The sequence below is a fragment of the Leuresthes tenuis genome, unplaced genomic scaffold, assembly GCF_036924035.1.
Source record: "Leuresthes tenuis unplaced genomic scaffold, fLeuTen1.0.hap1 SCAF_6, whole genome shotgun sequence".
Classification (NCBI taxonomy): domain Eukaryota; kingdom Metazoa; phylum Chordata; class Actinopteri; order Atheriniformes; family Atherinopsidae; genus Leuresthes; species Leuresthes tenuis.
Window position 1 is genome coordinate 22,477,164 of NW_027325360.1, and position 21,335 is coordinate 22,498,498.

The 21,335-nt window shown below is 40.9% G+C and overlaps 1 protein-coding gene across 1 annotated transcript; it reads right to left on the bottom strand.

Moving 5' to 3' along the window:
* Positions 1–3,556: 3,556 nt before the first annotated feature.
* On the bottom strand, positions 3,557–21,083 carry LOC140310093 (phosphatidylinositol transfer protein beta isoform). The gene is made up of 11 exons (XM_072388248.1): positions 20,999–21,083; positions 16,787–16,817; positions 15,331–15,476; positions 15,023–15,114; positions 14,807–14,814; positions 14,604–14,678; positions 14,443–14,526; positions 12,435–12,512; positions 9,047–9,157; positions 8,668–8,790; positions 3,557–6,060 (listed from the first exon to the last, which is right to left on the bottom strand). The coding sequence occupies exons 1-11, from the start codon at positions 21,016–21,018 to the stop codon at positions 6,013–6,015; spliced, it is 816 nt and encodes a 271-aa protein (XP_072244349.1). The 5' UTR covers positions 21,019–21,083; the 3' UTR covers positions 3,557–6,012.
* Positions 21,084–21,335: the final 252 nt, after the last annotated feature.

A 21,335-nucleotide genomic window follows, 5' to 3' on the forward strand; every position in this document is an offset into this window, starting at 1 on the left:
CACATTATTCACCGCTAATCAAAAAGAAATTTGCGTTAAAACAGATAACATGAACTTTTTTTCCTTAAGTGGAATCTAAGCGTGCCTTTGGGGTGTCATTCCTTCTTTACGTTTCAGAGGATTCTATATACAAATAAAGGATGGGGTCACTTGCGGCTATAGTTCATGAACAAAACCTGCCTTCACTCATGTGTATGAATATTTTCTTGGGTGAGAGGGGAGAAGCAGACAATCCTTTCCCGACATTATGAACTGGAGGAGAATTTGGTAGCAGTCAGTTCTGCGCCTGTTGGGGGAACCAGAAGGGCTTTTACCAAACAGACACAGTGCCACCTAGCGGTGTGCTTCTGAGAGAGAGAGGGGGGAATTGCTCAAACAGAAGCTTTCAGAGAACAGTTTTACATAAATGAGGTACACACAAAGTGCTATATTTGAAAGTGCCATAAACCTGCGGAAGAGGAGGAAATATATTTTGATAAATGAATAATGTAAAATGATGCAAAAGTAGCCTCAGCAGTGAAATGCAGAGAAAATCTGATAATCTATTGTAACAAAATCAAGTATTACAGCAGTTTAACATGTAAGACAAATGAAACGCATTACTTTGAATTATTTTTGGGCTGTGGGGCAATTGAAAAAAGCAACAAGATTATAGTGAAGCACAATCACCTTTAGAGAAAATAATGATTTAAAGTGGTCATTATGTTAGAGTCATAATCGATTTATATGAGCTTAAATGGAATTCATATGTAGTTCGCAATTAATTCTTGAATTTATTGCCATGATCTCAAAATCTATAAGCTGTCTTTTCTAGTTATGGACGGAACAAAAGCTCTAAGTGCTAAATAGTCAGCACAGTCATCTGGCAAAAAGAAGCGAACAAAATGTCCACTCTTGTACCTGGAGGATAGGGTTTTGAATGTAAAGGCTGACCCAGAAACCCACCAGGACGAGGCACTGACATGGACCTCTTGCAGCTGAGTGGTCAGAAGCTCAGAGTGTGAAGCAGGCATGGAGTAAAGCAGTTGCAGGTAGAGAAGAAAAGAGAAGAGAAGAATGCCAAAATGTTGAGTCTGTTTTGTTTGTGCAGTGTGCTTCTTCAACACAATCCCACTTTCTCTCTGCATCACCTTGCCGATGGACCACCTCCATATCTGGAGGCCATCTGGATGTAGCATCTTAAGAATTTAGCCAAAACAAGCCTGGAAATGTGTACATATCACGGTTCTGTTAAGGCCCTTTGAAAAACCAAGATTAATATTCATTCTCATCTGATAAAAGCCATCCTGTATCACAAATCCCCACGAATAGCACAGGAAGCAAGAATCTTGCAACTCAACACTATCCAAAAAATATCCAGATATTGTTTGATTTGACTGCAATGATAATAACCGTGCTATAAGATTCCTGCTCGCATCGTCTACACTGTCCTCTCCAAGACAGAGACAGCATGAGACGCAAACCAATAGCACGTTTTCTTTTTTCCTGCTCAGTCCCTAGTGATGATAAATGCAGCTCAGAGCGGTTGCTGCTGAGGCGACTTCATGACAATGGACTGTCTACAGGCTTTCAAGCACTGTCACATTACCACACTTCTTCGCTGTGATTTAGTACGCAATTTGTCTCAATATTTTACTCAGTAGGACAAGATAGCAGAAGCAAGTGCCCTCCTTTACCCTTAATTCATAGTGTTAAGCTTTTCCTCAGATAGACATACATTACAGTGGGGGCCGCCCAAAGAGACAGTTCCTTCCCTTGTTGGGGGGTACGGCGTCCTGTGCAACTCAGGCAGTGAGGAGCAGAGCCTCAGTGTGTCCTATGGGTCTGTCACTCAGCAGAGGCATCACAACTCCCTGGGTCAGGGCAGGTTAAGCAGCATCTGTCATCCAGAGAAGCACTATTGTATTTAGGGTAGGGATGCGACAGACTTCTACCACACACACACACACACACACACCATTTGTCTCCACATCACATGCTGAACAACAGGAAAAACTCAGGAGAATCTCTGGAGCTAAATTTGACCCAAGCCGGGGGGATGAGGAAGTACTAGTGACATCACTGCCAACCCATGTAAGCCAGAAATAACTGTCCTGTCCAAGAAAACCTGCAGCCCTGGAGAAAATCTGTCCACAGGGGATGGAGTCGCATAAAAGAAAGCATGGTCGATGAGGACCAAACAGTGAGCTTAATCCTCCTCCAATAAAATAAACTCACCGTAGTGAGTTGTCTTGCAGCAAAAATACAAACATTTGTATTTGTTAGGCCTACACAAATTATTTGAAAGATTTAAAGAATCTTTTAATTCTATTTGTAATAAGCCGGCTATCAAAGAGCGGTTTTAGCTCTGAACAGCGAGACTTCCTTTGGCAACGTGCCTGGATCTCCTGCTGTGTCAAGTCCTCAGCCTCTCTATCAGATTTATTTGGTCTCTTCATCTGTTGATGAATCTATTTAAAAGTAAGAGGCTCACTCATGACATGTCCCTTCATCTTCTCTGAGCGAGAGAGACACATGGATGGATGGATGGATACATGCCTACAGCAGACTACTGTGAGCTGCCACTTAACAGGAGGTGTGTGGGCGAGTCTGCCCATCTCCCCTTTTAGAAACAGCATTATTTGCGTGTTCAGTGGCAGAAATGACTGGTTTCCTTGCAGAAAGCCCATGTGACCATTCCTCCAAACAATAAAAAAGGCAGCTATCTCAGCCAGCAGACTGGCAGCTTTTCCTGCTGTTTAGCACAGATTCCGCTGTTATTGTGTGACTTTTCTGACCTGCAGGTCACAGAAAGTCTAGTCCTTACAGGAGTCACCAACAACTTTGCTGAAGGAATGTTTGTTATGTGCTTTGCAGCAGAGAACTGGAGTTTGAATTTAGCCTCGGCTCTTCTTTAAGCTACTCCAAATTGTTTGTTATTGTATACCATCTAAAAGGTGGAGACTAAAACTGACAGAAAGCTGGATAAACCCAACATCATCTTAAGATGAGTTATGAACATATGTGGGGCTTGTTGGAGTCATTAGTGGGTCTAAGGTTTAACTTTAACGCGTTTGCATTATCCCCTCAGGGTAAACTTTAAAAGAAATCATCCCATTCCCATGTAGTTCATTGTCGGTTTACATGTTTTAAACACACTAACCATTGGAGCAACACAAAGTCTCTTAAACACTTCAGTCTTTCATTGTGTGTTTCACCGTCCCGTAGCTTATCTTTTGAGAGGTCTCAAACTATCATGCAAATATTGGACAATTAAAGTAAAGAATAAAAACATGAACTACAAATGAGCATTTCAGGGGCAGTGCTCTGTGTGTGTGTGGAGGTTGGAAGGGGGGGGGGGCTATTGGACTGTGGTGGGAAGCTGGATTACCCAGAGAGAGTCCATGCTGGTACTGGAAAAACATCCAAACTCCACACAGAAAGACCCCTGGTGAGATTCAAACAGAAATTCTTCTTCCAGTGCTAAGCACCACACGGCCGAGCAACCCAAACGCATAATATGGAGTCTTCACATCATCAGCATCCAAATGCACACAGTCGGACAAAGAGCAGCAACTCATTATAGAGACAAAATTTATTGATACAATATGCAGACTTAACACACACAGATCTCCAGAAAGAAAAGGCACAGAATACCATACATTCACCACCATGTCCCCTGATTTTCAAAAGCTGATCAGAACCTTTTGAAACGTAAGCCGTTGTGGAATTCAAACATTAGAATAAGCTATTAAAGTTGCTTTGTGGCTTTCTCTCCCCTACATCATCAGGAGGTAAATCTCTGTTTCAAGTTCTTAATAGTCCCTGGACTGATTCAACTACAGGAATCATTAGGTATACCTGGAAACACTGATTATACTGTAGACTGTTCCACACATTCTCCCTCTGAAACCAACGCATATCATCCCAGTAGAAAAACACAGTCCAGATGGCAATAAAATGGAGCAATATATATTTTGACCATTTTAAAATGCTGAAGTCTAAAGTCATGTTTCCTAAAGAAAAAGATATGGTTCTATAAAAAGAAAAAATCCTTGTATCAGTTGGTTCACCTGAGAATATTTCATTCTCAGAAAATGCTTCCTTTAACAATTGCTTTCAAATTTTCCTATGGAAATGAACACATGCAAACATCAATGCAGTTACACTCTTTGGACAAACCAACTACAGAAGAAATAATCACATTGTCTCAGAGTGACTGAAAACAAAAACATCAGATCCAATAATATTCATCTATTGAAAGGAGAATTATGGAAACAAGATGTCTAAAAAACAACTCCAAAATTCCTGTTGCACAATTTAAGACAATGACACACAACTGAAGTGCACAATCTCAGCAGGGATCAGATGATTAAACCACGTGTGCTGTATGCATGTATGTAACACTAGCAATAAATACTGCAGAACAATGCCACATGGTTCTGAAGCCTAAAGAGGAAAAGTGCGCTTTAGTGTTGAAAGTCCAGAGTAATTCATATGGCAAATCTGTCCAACATCTGATCTGAGGCAGAGATGTTAATCTGCAGCCCTTTGCAGCGTGTACACTGGCTGAAGACAAACATGCAGTTCCACTGAAAGAAAAGATTTGAATGGCCAATAACAGTGTTCCCCATAAAGCCCTGTTTACCAAGATTTACTCCTAAGAAGCAGCAGCTAATGCTAACACTTAGGTATCAAGACAACTGCCATTTAGAAATGAGGGAGGTAGCTGGAGCGATAGCTGGCAGCAGAGCTACGGCAGGTGAAGTCGGTATAAAAGAGGTCCAGAGATTAAGGCAAGCAGTGCGTGGTGGTGCTGGTGTTGACTAGGCACTGATGAAGCAATTAGAAATCTGTAAACACGACTGGAATGAAGTAGAAGAAGAGGCCTTTTGGAAACCAGCTAACCCTCTGAGAACCAGATGAGTGAGACAGGCCCCTGGGGTGCGCCGGGTGACTGTGGTTCAGTTTGGCTTGTGACAGAGGTTGGAGGGGTGTAGCACCATCTGTGGCTGTTTTTCAGTGCGTTTTTTTTCCCTCAAGGGACATCTGTTGAAGAGGTGAATGCTGTGCTGTATGCTATGTGTAAATGTCTTCGGAACAGTGGGGGGGTGGGGGAGGGGAACTGGTGAGAACTGTAAGATCCTTTAGGTGAACAAGCTTGCAGGGATCTGCCCCGCAGGAGCTTTTAACAGATAAGTCAGCGCAAAGGTATCCACACCTGTGTGTCTGTGTGTAAATGTGCAAGAATGAGTTCACACTTCCATCCTCATGTGCGTAATCTATGTGTCATATTCATGTGTGTGGGTTTTTACTAGGTTTGAACAGGAGGGAGAGTGAGTACCTGTACAGGCATGATTGTCAGTGATAATAAGATGCAGTGCTTTGGTTAAGGTGGGGTGATGGAAGGAGGATTATAATGGGCCTGGGCGCCAAGGGTGTTAGTAATCACTTAATGGAGGCTGTGGCAGGAAGGAACATGAGTATGACAAACAGTCTCATGCCAGGGAATGCAAACCACTGAGCCATGGTGTTTACAGTTAAGACCATAGAGGAGACAAAGCGAGGTCATACAAGACATCACCTTGTGAGGAATGTGTCTGAGGCAAACAAAAGTTGATTTTCTATAAAATGCAAAAAGGAAATATTTGGTCAAACACCTGCCACAGTGGAATCAAGCCGATTTATTTGCTTTTCTGTATTCATCTATACTGCAAGCAGCTCCTTCTTTACACCTCTCCTGAAGTCTAGGTCTCACATGATCATGATAGCTGGCCTTTCTCTACTCAAGAGATCAAAATTAACCAGAGTCTTATCAGCTAGGGTCGTGTTGGTTTCTAGAAATCAATTCCTCAATGGACAGAGCATCTATGATTGGGGTCAAGTCAGGGATCTGCTCTATTGATTGCAGGTCGCAGTGCTCCCTCCTCCACAGCCTGAATCAGTTAAGGTAAAAAGTGGCATCAATGGAGCCTGTTTTTAAGCAGAGTCCATCAGCGCTGTCATCGTGGGGGTTTAAAATCCTGTGCCTTTTCATTCGTCTGCAGCACTGGTTCCTCGTACTTCACCCTTTTTGCGAAGCTGTGGGGGACAAGAAAGATTACAAGTTAGATTTATGTAAATGGTTGACAGGATAACCAGCTATGTGCATTCACCAGGAAGATGATAGTTTCTGATGAATATTTAAACTTATTTTCATTCAATACATGTAACATTGGAGTTTTACGTCTGTGCAATCCATTAAAAATATAACAAATTGCTTTTAACACACTGAAATATCAAGTTCTTTAAAAATCAGCCCCAACAGTCCTTATCAAGTCTTCTGTTTGTCTCCTAGGTAGATAAAAGCATCACTTTCAAATTCTCCCATCCTGAGGCTGATGACTTTGGAAAGTCAATTAGTGTTAGAATCTGATAGCCCAACACCTTAAATGAAACCGTTTCAAACTAACACTGGCTCTAAACAGAGGAATAGACAGATCTGATGAAATGGCATGAGGATTTACCCTCTCTTCTCCATCCTTTCCCCCTCTTCCTCCCTCTAGTTTCTCCCTCAATCACAGGCCAGACTCTCTCTCAACAGCAGAATTCTATTTGTATGTTAATGAGGAAAAAGAAGTCATCTTGAAGCAGCCCACCACATCCTCACCCTTACCTTCTCTCATACCTCCTCGTTCTACACCAACAGCACTGGATCCCAATACAGGGATCCAGTGCAGCGTATGGAATACAGACATGTCTGTGGGTGCATTGTCTCCTTGAGGCAGATTCTCATCTGCCCAGAGCAATCCTGTCCCGTACATAAAGTGCAGTAACTGTATTAACCATCACCCAAAACAGTCCAAATGTGACCCTGCTAACCCTTCAGCTCGGAGGTTTAGGCCTTAGCCAACCTCCGAGCCACAGCCCTCTTTGATGGTACCGGCCTGTTTACTTACTCCAAGGGAAAATGGGAAACACATGCTGAATTGGGCGAGATGTTCTGAGGGGGAAGGCAAAGCACAAAATGCTGCATGTTGGTTGTAAGCCAGGAATGTTTGAGACTGGCCCTCTTTGGCCAGTCTAGTCCAGATTCCTCCCTTGTTCTCCATGTACGGCCAAAAGCTTGAAGATTGATATTTGGAGTAACTCCAAGAGCAAAGCGGTGGTAAGGTTTTACAGAGTGAGAGTCACAGAAATCCTAGCATGGAATTTAGAAGCTAAACATTTTTCTTCTCCTTCTTTAACTTCTCTATGGGAATCTGGGCCTAAGGAAGTCTTTCTGGGTACTTTTCAAACTACTAGCTTCCGCTAAAAAACAGCATGTTTAATTCTGAGAAAGTTATTACACGCACACACCATGATAGGACCAACTCAGATTAACACCTTACAACCCAGCACGACCCAGAGATGTGGAGTGCAAACCTCCCACCACACTGAGAAGCACAGAGTGAAAGAAGCAACACAGAGACTCCAGAGTGAGTAAGAAAAGCATGCAGCTGGGATTTTTTCCACTGCGGACTTTGGTTAGTTGCACCATGCCACAAAGAGCCACAACCAGCCGAACCACGCTAATTCACTGTGAGCGTTTTTCCACTGCATCTCACAGAGATGCTTCAGTAGCGTGCGTCTACAGTTATGTTCTATAAACTGCGCGATAAACACATTTCCTAAGATTAATTAAAGCGAAGTGAGGCAGCATTACCAGAGAGCTGCTAGACTGCATGAGCTGTGACTTAACACAGCTCTGATAGACTTAAGGAGGGGAAATTTAAGAAAAAATAAATCAGCCAACAATAAAATAAGGCTGAAATCTCAATGTGCAGTCAAGGTTCCAGAAGTGTTCTCCAAAGTATACAAAACAGGATGGTGAGGCTATGGGATGACACCAGACCTGCTACAGACATATCACAAATCTGCATAGAAAATGTATGCCATTAGAATTGGGAATGGCACAACTAGCCTCAGCCAGATCAGTGGAAAAACCCTTTAAAAGACTGGCCTTTACCAGTAATAACTTACACAGCAACACACAGACCTAAACTTGGCCTGGCTGCTCCTCTGCAGCTTTTGTACCTCGCACAGAACCCTTCTTACGCATCTGGATATAAAGTAAGATTCAGCAAATCACAGAAATGCGGGTTAAAAAGCCTGGAATAAGCTAGAGTTAGGTGACCACAGAAAGCTTAAGAAGGGAGTTTGTTTGCTAGTTATAGTAATCAGAAGTTAACCAACTAAAAGTTGTCTTTTAAAAAAAAAAAAAAAAAGGTACCACTGGGAGTTTTCCACATTGTAAAGTCCTGATAAATGGGACATTTATTGTACCATTCTCATAAAGCACTCACAACCAACCCACATGCGCGTTTCTCATTTCAGATGTGCAGGAGTTAAACGGTACAGGGATCCACTCATAGGAATTTAAAAAACAACAAAAAAAAGAAGTCCACAGGGAACCCTTGAGCCGCCAGATTTACTCCAGCAGTCATTCTGTTTTATCACAGTAGCATACCTCCTGTCTACTGAGCCAATACAGTATATAGTGAATGGAAGACAACATCTTCACCAGAATAAGACTTGACAGGTATCAAATGTAATATCTGACACAGTCTACAAGTTAAGAGATAGTTCTTTGTATTAATCCTATCAGTAGCCAATATCGCATGCATAAGGATTACATCTAATCATGTGGGACCGTAACGTATCACACACCTCATCCAGCTCTCTCTGCGTCTCTGCCTCCATTCGCCGGATATCATCCATAGTCAACTCCACCCACTTATCAATCCAACAGAAGAGCTGGCGATGGAAGTTAGTGAAGATCCTCTTCTCTTGCTGAGAGGGACAGTGACAGTTATGGCTAGAACTGTGTGACATGTGAGACCAGTTTCATGATAATAAATCAAAGTAGGTTGGAAAAACCTCCCTCAAGTGGGAAGATTTGAAGTGGGAGTTATATTGGAGAATTATAGTGGACTAGTCAGGGTCAGTCACTTAGGAATAACAGTATTGCTTCTAAAAACCTGAATTCTTAGCATGAGCAAAAATAAACCTGCTGTGTGAGGCTTAACTGCACAAACACGTCACTAACCTCATGGATGAAGTTCTCCACTTTGGTTTGCAGCCCCCACCACTTAAACTTGACTGTGACTAGTTTGTAGGCACACATCCTTGGGCATTCAGTTTTACTCATCAGCTCTTTCTGTTGGGAAAGGAAGATCACAACTTTCAATCATCACTTTTTAAAAGCACAAAATCAGAATAAAAATACCAGCGAAAACTTTCCTGTGAGATAACTGCTTAAAAAAAAAGATAATACCATTCTTGACTGATCTTGGATGCATACAGAGCTGAAATTCATTAATACATAATACTTTGGGTGTGGAGCTTGCTGAAATAATTATCAATAAGATCTGCTGTGCACAGATAAAAGTGTTCTAATCTACAACACACTTTCTAAATTCATCCGCTGCCGCTTGCACTATGCCTCACTCTGAAGAAGAGAAGAAAAGAGGGACGGGGGGGGGGGTTGGGGCACAGCAAAGTGGATAAACTCCAGATGAAGGGACCATTTCCCTGCCTCCGCCCTGACAGCGACACCGCTCCCGACAGGCATGCCTTTGTGGCCACAGAAGGCAGATAAAACGGTGCTCACGAAGCGATAAGGGCGTCGCAGTGCAAAGCTGGTTACATTATTAACACCCAGGACCTGCTCGCCCCCAGAACACACACACTCTCCCTCCGAGAACACCTGTTTAATTAATCACTTCATTCTGGCTCGGCATTCCAAGAGAAAATGCCACAGACCTGCCTCACTCACCCTCCTCATCCCACTGCTGTTTGATGCTACAATCATGGAGGAGTGCAAGAGAAGGGAAATGAGAAACATTTCTAAATTTGCAGTGGGTTTAGAAAAGTTGTCATCGCTAAAGGAGAACTTCACATGAAACGGATTCGACATCAAAACACTTACGGTGACATTTCTTCTCTCCTTCTCTGTGCCCCACTCAAAGGAGCAGAAGTTTTTAGAAATACAAAGGGTACTGATATGCAAGCATGTGTGCATGCAGAGATAGACAAGAGTTTTATTGCTCTAAGAAGCTGGCAGAAATTGTGCCTCTGTTGTCACATAACCATTTTTTTCCCCACCTTTTCAAAAACAGTCTTTTCTATGTCCACAGCGGACGGGAAAGTGATCTAATTAAAAACACAAAATAAAAGTTGCGACGCTTTATTCCTACTTTTTAAAGCAGCTCGGCTGCCTTTGTTCTGTGAACATTCTTGCAGCAGAGGAAAGTTTCCCATGGTGAACTGCAGCTCCATCAGCAAGCAGGACCCCTATGTGAGGCTGCAGGTCGTAAAGGGGAAAGATGCAAAGGGCCTGTCAATCTTTCTGTGTGAATCCCCTGCGCCATATCGACATTTCACCAAAAATACAGTCTTAACAAAGCCCCGCAGTCTATAAACTGATGCTTTCCCCACCTCTGCCTTTGTGTTTTGGCAAATAATCGGTTCGGCAGATAACGCTCAGAGAACATAGCGTTCATTTGACTGGATAAACCGATTTGTCCATTTCATTCTATTGGAGCAAAGACAGATCCAAGGCCAGCATTACAGCGCTGTGGAATCCATTTGAGCCTTCCTCCAGCTATGGCTGTTCTTTGTCATTGACGATGTGTGGAGAGACTCATATCTACATCAAAACAAATATTTAACAGTCGAGTTAACAAAAAATATAAAACAAAATAACACAAACTTAGTGTTTGCCGCTTTCATTGTACATTTTATTTCTAGTCTATGAATATTGGAGGTCTCCATGAGCTCTGGACTCTCACCATGTGGACGTGTCCTTGCAGAAGACACTGAACCCCATGTTGCCTACCAATGCGTCCATCAGTGTGAGAGTGTGTGTGAAGAGAAAAAAAAGCACCGTGTAGCTTGTAACATTGTATAGACTAAGACTTAGTGTGTGCAAATGTGTGAATGCAGCTCGCAGTGTAAAAGCCCTTTGAGTGGTCGCCTAACAAGTCCGGTCCATTTAACATTTACTGTGTCCGTGCAAACCCGTCGCAGGACCATCCAAAGTGGATGAAGCTGCACCACCACACATACAAATTCCTCTTTGGTGTCTGAGGAATCTTCTAACAGGCCTTGCCCGAAAACATGTCGGGTTTTACTTTTCACAGCTCTGTTATGCTCTGCCTCTCCAAATGTTGTCGTGTAATGCCTCCCATCATCCAAGCCACTGAAGCCTGGAGCTTTCTCAGAGCAGGAAAAAGCTCGACTGCATGGCTGACTGTCTGCTTGAAACAAATATCCAGATGTTCCATATACATTTTATCGTGACCATTTTAAACGACCATGAAGGAGTGCATAAAATTGCAAAGCCGATACCGTAGTAATCAGTCAAAACCTCCCACATCCATTCATCTTTCAACTCTGGCTGAGCAGCGGATATCTTCAGTCAACTGCATGAATAAGTCATATCATAACCCAAAACCATGATCGCAATCCAACTATAAAGTGCTCTTTATAATTCAGGGTTTCCTGGTAAATACACAAGTGAAGTAGGCTGACCTGCTTCATAAAAAGCCCTCTCTGCTCTGATTGGTCAGCTCCAGTTGCACGATGACCACCTTGCAACATCAATTTTGATGAAATTTCAGAATATAAGAACAAGTTGATTTAAACTCTGTTACATAATGAATCATCAGCATTGTGAAACTGTAGGAGGCCATTACATGCTCTGACACACCATGCAGAATTTGTAGAATATGTTTGAAATATTTTTGGGTCATTTTTAAGGCGGATACTGATGCATCACGAATGTTTAATGTATAGAAGACCACAAATCACTTTCAAGAAGACTATAAATATCAATAATCTCAGGTAGCCAATGTTGAGTCGAGCTTAAAAGACGTTCAAATTTTGTGAGTGTGAAGGAGGAACAAATAATGACACGAAGATAATCTAACCGTATATGAAAAAAAACAAAAAAAGGTAAGCTTACAAAGCTGTTACTCAGGACACATTGTGAGTGAGTGTGAGAACAGGCTGAGAAATGGCACCCTTATGTGTGTTTGCCTGGCAATTAGCCATTTCTTAAAGATGAATTGCCAATTGGAGCTTCTATCAGGACCGTTTGTGCTCACTGCAAAAGTGAAATCCAAAGTGATATCTAAAGATTGAACTGAAATACCTGACGTACAATGGCATCAGCTTCAATTCAGAAAACTTTACACTCTTATAAGACTGTTCATTGGCCACCCTTCATGTACTCTGTAAAACATGCCAATCATTCCAATTAAGAAGCTAAACTGCTTTATAAGTCCGCCCCAGCATGTATCAAATATTCCAGTATACAGGGTCAAATGCAGCTAGTTTACTTTTGTTTCCCCTCTCAATCTCTCTAAACATTAAGAAGCACTGTTTTTTGTGAACGCAATACATTTAATCGTCATCGCTCACATGAGTATTACCTTCCAGGAGGGCCCGAGCGGTCCGCGACTGGTCTTAACCGACTTGAACTTGGCAGGATCCTCATCTGGCTTATAGTCCTGTTGAAAGAATTTTATTCATTTATTTCTGTCAAACAACTGATACAAAGCAAAGCATTTTAAAAACAAACTTGCTTTACCCGTGGTAAGCCTAAATAAAGTGCATCCAGAACCAGGTTCAGACATTGTAAAGCAATTAGTTTTTAAGGCAAACTAAAGCATGTTCAGACATTGATGACTGACATGAATGAATGATGAATAAAAGCTCAGAAAAAGCTCAGAACACCAGTGAATTTGAGAGAAACACATGTCACTATAAACATCTTCATAATTAAAGAGACATTCAGATCGGTTCATGTCAGGAAATTCACCTGCATCTACCCCCAAGTGTGTTGGAGTGCATGTACTGCACATTAAGCATTTGGTGTTTCAAGTTTCAAATGCAAAAGCCCTCCTCACCCTGTATATGCACTTCATTCATTCTGTCCTGCCAAACCCACTTTAATGAACAAAAAACTTATGACCCATTACACAAGAGGCTCTTGGTCTCATAAGAACAGGGCTTAACAAGTAAGGATACAAGGATCCAGCGCGCACGCGCACAGAATGAGCAACATGACAAAGGTGACCTCATAAAAAGAGGCAAGAGAAATAGTAATACAAATGTATGAAACTGCTTTCAAATTATCAACAGCTCAAGGGCCCAGTAATTTTAAATAAATCATGATGCGCCTGCAGCTAAAAGCTTCTTTTTCCAGAGCTACTGACCAACTGGAGGGTGCCAAACATGTGGAAAGAAATGGAAACACACTCCCCTCTAACACTACCTTACACGCACGCACACAGTCACAATAATGTGGCTGTTTTAATGCTCAGAGCTCCATTGCTATAACAATACAGCGTGCTGCACTAATGAGGTCTGTGAGTCGAGGTGTCGCGGTACACGAAGAGGCGCAACTCCTCAAGTAAAAGGAGTGTGTGTTAAAGTACAAGTGTGTTTATGTCGTGTGTATTTGTCTAGCTGTGGCGCACGCAGCACTGTGAGCTTTAATTACACTAACAAACTCATCTGTGCTGGCGGTGCGCCCCAGGCCCTGCAGTCATGCCCGAGGCGGAGGGCTGATAGGGCCCTGAGACACAACACACTCCTCCAGCAAGGCAAACATGTCCGCCTCGTTAACTACTCACAGCAAACAAACATGCGCACAAACCGCTGCTTCTCGGCCAAATAGCCACACATTTAATTGCACACAAAGCCACACTGAAATGAGGCAATGGGATGTCAAATAACAGCAATAATGTGCAACATCTTCAAATAACATTTCAAAGATTGAAAAATAAGTTGATTTTATTCTTGGCATTTCCAAAAAAAAACAAAAAAAAAAAACCCAACAATATTTGAGCATTGAAGTTCTTAAAACTTACTGTAATGCAAAACAACTATCCATTAAATGATTAAACTGACAGAGAATTAACGAGCAATTCTAGTAGACATTTAGTCACTTTTTCCAAGCAGAAGTTGTTTTTGTTTCACATCACGTTGAACTCAGCACCTTTGGGTCTTTTAGCCGTTAACACAACTCTGATTTTACAGTTCGAGTATGCTTTATAGGCCCCGTAACTAGTTGCTTGAACAACAATTTACACACTGTATTTACAAAAACAGTAACCTTTATATTCAGTACATAAAGACGTATTTAAGCCATTCTTCTCTTAAAGTCTAAATGCAATTTCACGTTAGAAAAGCAACATTCTCAGGATCCACATTTCAGTTGTCATTCACTGGTCCTCTACTTGTGCAAATTCCTCAAAAAGTAAATAAACTGGTAAATTATCTGCTCATTAGACATAAAATCCATAACCCCTGTCCATGTAAAATAGAATGGTTAAACTTAAGGGGAAAAGGCTGTAATGATCCCACTTGTCCACACGGAGGCACCAGACTGTTTTAATCTTGCACCAGAAATGCACCTGAAGAATTTCTACTTACAGCAGCAGACACTTGACTTCTGTCTGCAATGTCAATAGGCACAACCGTAACACTCTCCCAAGTGGAACTGTCTAGTTTGTGCACCTGAACAAACAAAAGAAAATCTGTCACATAAATTCAAATTAAAGAGTCATATATTTACTCAACATACAAGTACTCACATTCTCCTGTGTGCCCATGTCTGGTTTGTGCCAAGTCTCAATTTTAATGAAGAAATTGTCTTTCATATATTCATTCTGGAAAGAGGACATATACCAGGAAACGGCATGTATAAGAAAAGTGAATACACTAAGCTGAAAAACCTTCATTTTTCTTAAGCCTAACAAGTATATTTGAATTTAAAAGATAGCTTATGACAACATACCGTCACAACTGGATAAAGGTTGAACATGTGGGGAAAAGGAGAGCAAACAATGTACATAATTATAAAGATTTTAAAGAAATGTGTACATCATACACTAAAACGCATAAGACTGAAAACTCGTGCCGATTACACAAGTAGCAAACAATTTGATCAGAGAGAGGAAGAAAGGTTTCAGGGTAAGTTGAAGAGGAGGGATAAACGGGGGGGGGGACTCACTGGTTCTGCAGTAGGGGTAGGCATTCCAAGCTTTTTCATGGAATATCAGGGAACCTTCGGGGGCTAGGAGCTTGACAAACCCAGGGACTTTACTGCAGGGTGGTGTAGCACAGGAAGAGATCGAGAAAGGGAGAGGGAAACACACTGCTTCAGTTATCAGTGCTTTTAAAAGGGAAGACGAGCAGGAGGGAGCAGTGTCACTTCTAATGCTTCACAGATGGGACAACACTGCCACAGCCTGGCACAACCACGCTACTACACTGAAAAAATGTGTCCAATAATCTGACTAAAAAGGGGGAAGTGCAAACCTCTTCAGATGGTAAATTTTGTGTGTATACTGTCCTTTCTCTCCATCTTTTTCATAGGGCTCATTCTTGAGTACTTCAATGCCCTCACCACCTCCCGTCTCATTTTTACTTGCTTCAGCGACAGAGAACAGCTGCCCAACTTGATACTGTAACATACAAACGATAAGGTTAAGAAACAGACGAAAAAATGCATACTATGCAAACTATATCTGAAATCATGAAAACAAAATCAGCGTTGTTGTTTTTTTTTTTAATCCTCCAGACGTTCCCGACATTTTTCAGGCTTGGGGGGAAAAATAAATAAATAAATTGAAAAATTGAGACCAGAAATCAGAGAAAGAAAATGACAGTTTGTTTAAGATATGTATCAAACATATCCCTGAACAACTGGTGGGAACCTTAACCCCTGGCTGGGAGGCACAGTTACAAGCTGTGCTGCATGGCACAATTAAGGGACATGGCATTAATCACCTTCCAAAACTGAGACGTAAACTGTCAAAAATTGTCTTAGAAAGAATTTAGTGGGCACTTAGGAATTTTTTTATATATATTTTTTTTACTTAAGAAGGTTCCTTACTAAATGAGATGACCCTGAAGCCTGCAGTCATGAAAAAGAGACAGTTGGATTCTTTAAATGCTAAGCAAAGGTCCCTCAACATGTCCTTTATTAACGCCTTCCTTTACGAAAGAAAGGAGATAATTACGTCCCACAATTACTTGCTCAATGATTTTCACACAGTTGTATCAATTGGGAATCAAGTCGATAAATGAGGACAAGAGGGTGAGTGTGAACAGCCTGTGATGAAATGTTTTACTTTAGCAGCCTTTTTTTCCTTCCCTAGATTAGCAACCACAGTAATTAAGTTTTACAGGATCTTATTATATCATTTTAAATAAAAATGTGTTAGGCTAATTATCCAACATTTCTTTATCAGGCATCATTTTGGACAGCTAGAGTCTGACTGACAATTTCACATCACAGTTTAGTGAGAGTATTCAGATTCATTTCAATATGGTTGTCATTTTATGAGTCATTACAAACTTCACCAGTGCTTGATGCATTGTTCTGTATTAAGGAATTATGAGCATTTAGGAAAACACATAGGGAGTCATCTGACGATTCAACTGTCCCTTTATCTCCAAAAAAGGCAAAAGAGAAAGAGACTAAGATTCATGACATTACGTTCTTTAAACACTGGGAAGAACTGCTTGCTTTGTCATACAACTGACAAACATGCTACTGGCCACTAGAACTGGTGACATCATTTCTTTATTGGGATACAGTAAGTTTTTTATAATAATAGGCATGCAAAGCCAAGATTAAATCTATCAACCAACCTTCTATGGCATTTACAGAGTAAACAAAATAATCCAGAAGTTGTCATATGAGGACAAAATAGCTATCGTTTACAAACACTAATTATTGCAACTGTGAAAATGAAAAATGATTACTCACCTCCTCAACACTGCAGGGTAAAACCACACGGCTGCAAGAGAGAAAATGTGGTAAAACTCAGACTTTGCTCTTGTAAAGCACCGTTTAGTATTGAGCAGTTTTCCAGAACCATTCCATTTCTACACAGACAACAAAGCAGGTCTGCAAGTTTAACATCACTACAGCAGGTAAACATACTGAATGTGTCAAGTTAAATGTGAACTGCGTGGTCCACCGGGGCGGCAGACAACCTAGCAAATGGGAGCAAAAAGAAAAGTCACAAACGTACTGCACATGTACACAATAGACCCATTCAAACATAATGAGCATTTTCAAAAAGCGTCTAAAAACTGCGGTTTCAAAACAAACTCCTGAAACAGTGTTTCCATCATTAAACTGTAGAAATACATCAGAACCATACTTTGCTCTCCTGTTTATGAAGAAAAACCTTGACTCTGTAACCACTGTCCACATCACAGGAGTAAAATTTGCAAAGGTTTTGGTCCAATCTACAAATCCAACAAACAACCCGTCATGATGAACAGAAACCCTCGACTGCCAGGAGCAGGAAGAAGCAGGCAGCCGTCGCACTCAGTGAGAAACGGGCCAGAAAGTCACAGATGCCTGTCATAGGTCAGTGACTGAGGAAAGGTCTGAAAGGACAACCTCTGGTACAAAAATGACAGAGTCACTCCGCTTTTAGGGATGTTCATTTAGCTTTTTTATTTTGTCTGGAAAAATTAACCAAAACACAGATATGACACGAAACAATTTTATTTAATAGCTGTACATTTTGGTACAAGAGTTTCAAAGCTTTTTGCTTTGTGGCGAGACGCTTCGGCACCCTGAAAAATGGCCGGCATCATTGAAAGGACGTTTCCTGTTCAACTGAAGAACAAAGTTCAACATTTTAAGGTAAACCTGCACAGTAACTGTAAAGGTAATTGCTGTCATCTTCTCTGATCTTTTGCCTGATTCCAACCCCACATCATCAACGGTTGTAAAGGTTTACTTGTTTTCTTCAGTCTATCATCTCTATACACGTTTCATTGGACCTGCACCAAACTAAATCCACCAGCATCTGCATGCCCAATGCACACCGCTGAATAGCACTTCCATCCAATCATCCACAGTCCGTGACTGCGTCTCTTCAGACCGCTGTTACCTTGTTTTCTTCAGTTTAGGTGTTAGTGATGGTCCGTGTTTTGCTTTTCTGGGTGCAAAGCTCATTTCCTTCGGCTGGTTTTCATACAGGTCACAAACACTGAATCCCGTCTCTGCCCATTTGTTTTTCATCTGTTCTGTTGCTTTGACTTTTCTGTCCTGATGCGGTGACGCCTATCTTGACATTTAGACAGATAGTCATTAAAAAAAAGTTATTCCATTTTTTTCACCTCACAATTGTGCAATTACAGTTTCCTCTATTACTTTGTGACAAAAATGTTCAGCTAACGAACAGAACAATAAACAGATTTGCATCATATCTGTGTTGTGATCATTTGTTGACAAAATAAAACGGGTTGAATGAGCATCCTCCAGTTTGGTGAGTCTCTAATTTTGTCCGGGGTTGAACTGCAACTTTTTCCTCTCGTGTTCAAACTGTTGAAATGCGTGATGTGGTACGTTGTGCATAAAGGCATTGCATAAATTGCAATGATGAGCAAATAGTTTCCCCTTCCTAACCACACAGTGCGAAAGAGAGAGAGAGAGAGAGAGAGAGAACAAGTAGGAAGAGGAAGTTCTGTATCAGCAATGCTTTGTTCTAGCCTAATGCACACTTTGGGGGAGCTTTTATTTTTTTCTATGTTCAGTTTAATGTTGATGAACAGTGTTGAACATTGTTTTGCCCAGAACTGCCACATCTCCCTTATCCTGTGTTGAAAACTGCAGCTGAACTGAAGTGACTTCCAAAACCTGGAGGTTTTTTTTTTTATTCTTTCCAAGCAACCACAAGACAAGCAGACTTCTTTCTGACATTTAAAAAAATGACCACAACCCACTGTTAAATTGTGTGAAATGTGAAGCAGTCTTTTTTATTTTATTTATTTATTTTATTAATTAATTTTTTCGAGAGAATGCTGCAATAGAAAAACGCAGATGTGGGAATACAGTGTGCCTTCACAAAGTTAACAACGTGATCTCATGCATTAGTCCAGATTATGGTCATTTAGAATTTTAGTGTCTTTTCTCGTTTGCCCAACAGGAACTTGGACGGAATTAACATCACATGGTGCCTAGGTGCATGTCGAATGGTGCCTTGTTCTATTCATGAAAAAAGAAAACCTGGTTTCATATAGCAAATTATCCAAATTTGTATCTTAATTACTTTTTTTTTTTTTTTTTTTTAATTCGGTGCTGTACAACATTAAAACAGAATCCTGAAACGCTCAGTAACTGAAACCTGCCAACAGTCTTAAAAGAATATTTGGTAAGCACAGTATCAAAGTTTCCCTATTGTAATCGACTTTGATAATGTACATCTATTCTGCATTTTTTGTAGTGATCTTTATTCCACAGCAACTACACTGTTGAAACTGAAGATGGGTTTCCATTCCTAATTTGTTTACTAAATTATAATAAATCAGGTCGATTAATCTGGCAACCAATAAATAAGTCCAACAACTCGCTCAACAATACATGTCAGCAAATATCTTGACCGGGACTCCGTGAAAGAAGGGATTTTGTATCTCAATGAGGCTTTCTTAACTAATAAAGGTAGACAAATTAATAAATTAAACAGAAAGTACCCATTTTGTCCTTATTCACTCTGTTCCCTCTACTTGAGTGAACAAAGATTGAGTTTATTTAGTTACAGGCACAAACTGAGCAAATTGCAGAATAAAAAAAATAGTGGGAGAAAGAGACTGGACTTAATTAGCTAGAAACCACACAACTATGGCTCTTTCATTCTAGTCAACATTTTCTTGTAATTTTTCTTTCATTCATCACTGCTTATTAGTCATTCCGTTTTGTTCGACTTAAGAGCTCAAATGAAAAATGACATGTAATTATTTTTAACTGGCTGTGCATAAAATGCTCAAAGTGTAAATATGCTCTCTCGCTACTTTCTAAGATACACTTCCAGAAAAATGACGCAGTCTAATAATGATGCAGGTCTGAATTTTACGATGTTCAATTTACACTGAAATAGTTATATGAGAGGTATCAAATCATTCAGTTGACTAATGGTAAACTTGGAGGATGTATTTTGTGGCGCTGTTACACCGTCATGACAAAAACAAAAAGGCGTTTTTTGTTATTTAGCCGCAATGATGTGCCCAATCTAACAATTTCAGCAAAAACAAACATCCAAAATGAGTATATCCTTGTATCAAAGGCTCTCCAGCTTAAACAAAAACTGAATCTTTTGACCATTGTATAATCGTTTCTAAAAGTACTGATTGATTTCTTATGGGGTAAAGTAGCTTATTTAAGGATCATTTCCACAGACCCGGTTGCTTATTTCTCTCCGAGACCTGGCAACACTCATAAGACTTAACGGTAAACATTGAGTCGAATTCAACACATGTCTTTAAGAGCAAAATGAAAGCCTAAACTACTGGATTTCTGTGCAAGATTGTGCCAAGCGTACCGAAATGGTTTAGCATGCTGCACATTTTCTAACGAATTTAAACCAAACGTCATTACTAAAGTTACCCGATGTGATGTGAAGTAAGCTCCAGGAAGCGGGTTAGTCAACGGAACAACCTTAATTTATGTCGCGACACAACATTTCAACCAATAACTAGCCAAACCCAAGAGCAGCTGGAGCTGTTACGAGTTCGTGTCAGTACTGCGAGGACAACACAAACTTGTAAAGACAACGCTAGGTTACTTGCCAGTACAGGTAACGCTTCAGGTTAGCTAACTTAGCGTTAGCAAATCTTTTGAAGTTCACCATTTTGAAGCTGGAGAGTACGAGAGTTGGTACTCAGCGCGCCCACACACTGCACAACCCGCGCATTTAAAAGCCAAATATTTCACATGGACGTGAGAGAAACGATAGAAAAACCAACAGCTGTCACACAATGCCATGCTGCTGTCAAAGCCGGTAGGCCACAGCAGCTCTTGAGCAATCCCACCCTTCCCTCGTGTGACACCGACATAAGATGAAAAGTTCCCCCTGGTGTCCATGACCTGAAAAAACTTCCCAGCCAAATCAGACAGGTATAATGATAATATCAGGGGTTTCAAACGAGCAGAAATCTGTTTAAGCAGAGTAAGCAAACTTACTATTCCTTGATGAGAACCATCGTAACTTCTTCCTTTTGGTTCTGCTGGTACTGCCCAGCGACCGCTGATTGCTGCTGACGTCATCGGCTCTAAGAGAAGCGCGTGTCACCGCCCACTCGAGCGGTGATTTGTAAAAGAAGAAGTGGGGACACACCCACTAATTAAAATGATCCAATGAAACTTCTCATAATCTCATAACTTTAAATCTATCAGTTGTAGGTCTGCCTTTACTTAAACGACCCCTTTAGTTTAAATTTGATGGACAAATCACATTCATTACACATTCGGCTCAATCCATCTATCTATTTACTCATCCATCCATCCATCCATCCATGCA

Excerpts from the sequence above, each read along its gene's own strand:
- LOC140310093 (XM_072388248.1), bottom strand. The coding sequence starts at position 21,018 with ATGGTTCTCATCAAGGAATA. Across the intron at positions 12,513-14,442 it reads GAAGTCAAGTGTCTGCTGCT|GACTATAAGCCAGATGAGGA; the intron begins GTAAGTAGAAAT and ends TTCTTTCAACAG. Across the intron at positions 6,061-8,667 it reads CGCAGAGAGAGCTGGATGAG|CTTCGCAAAAAGGGTGAAGT; the intron begins GTGTGTGATACG and ends TGTCCCCCACAG.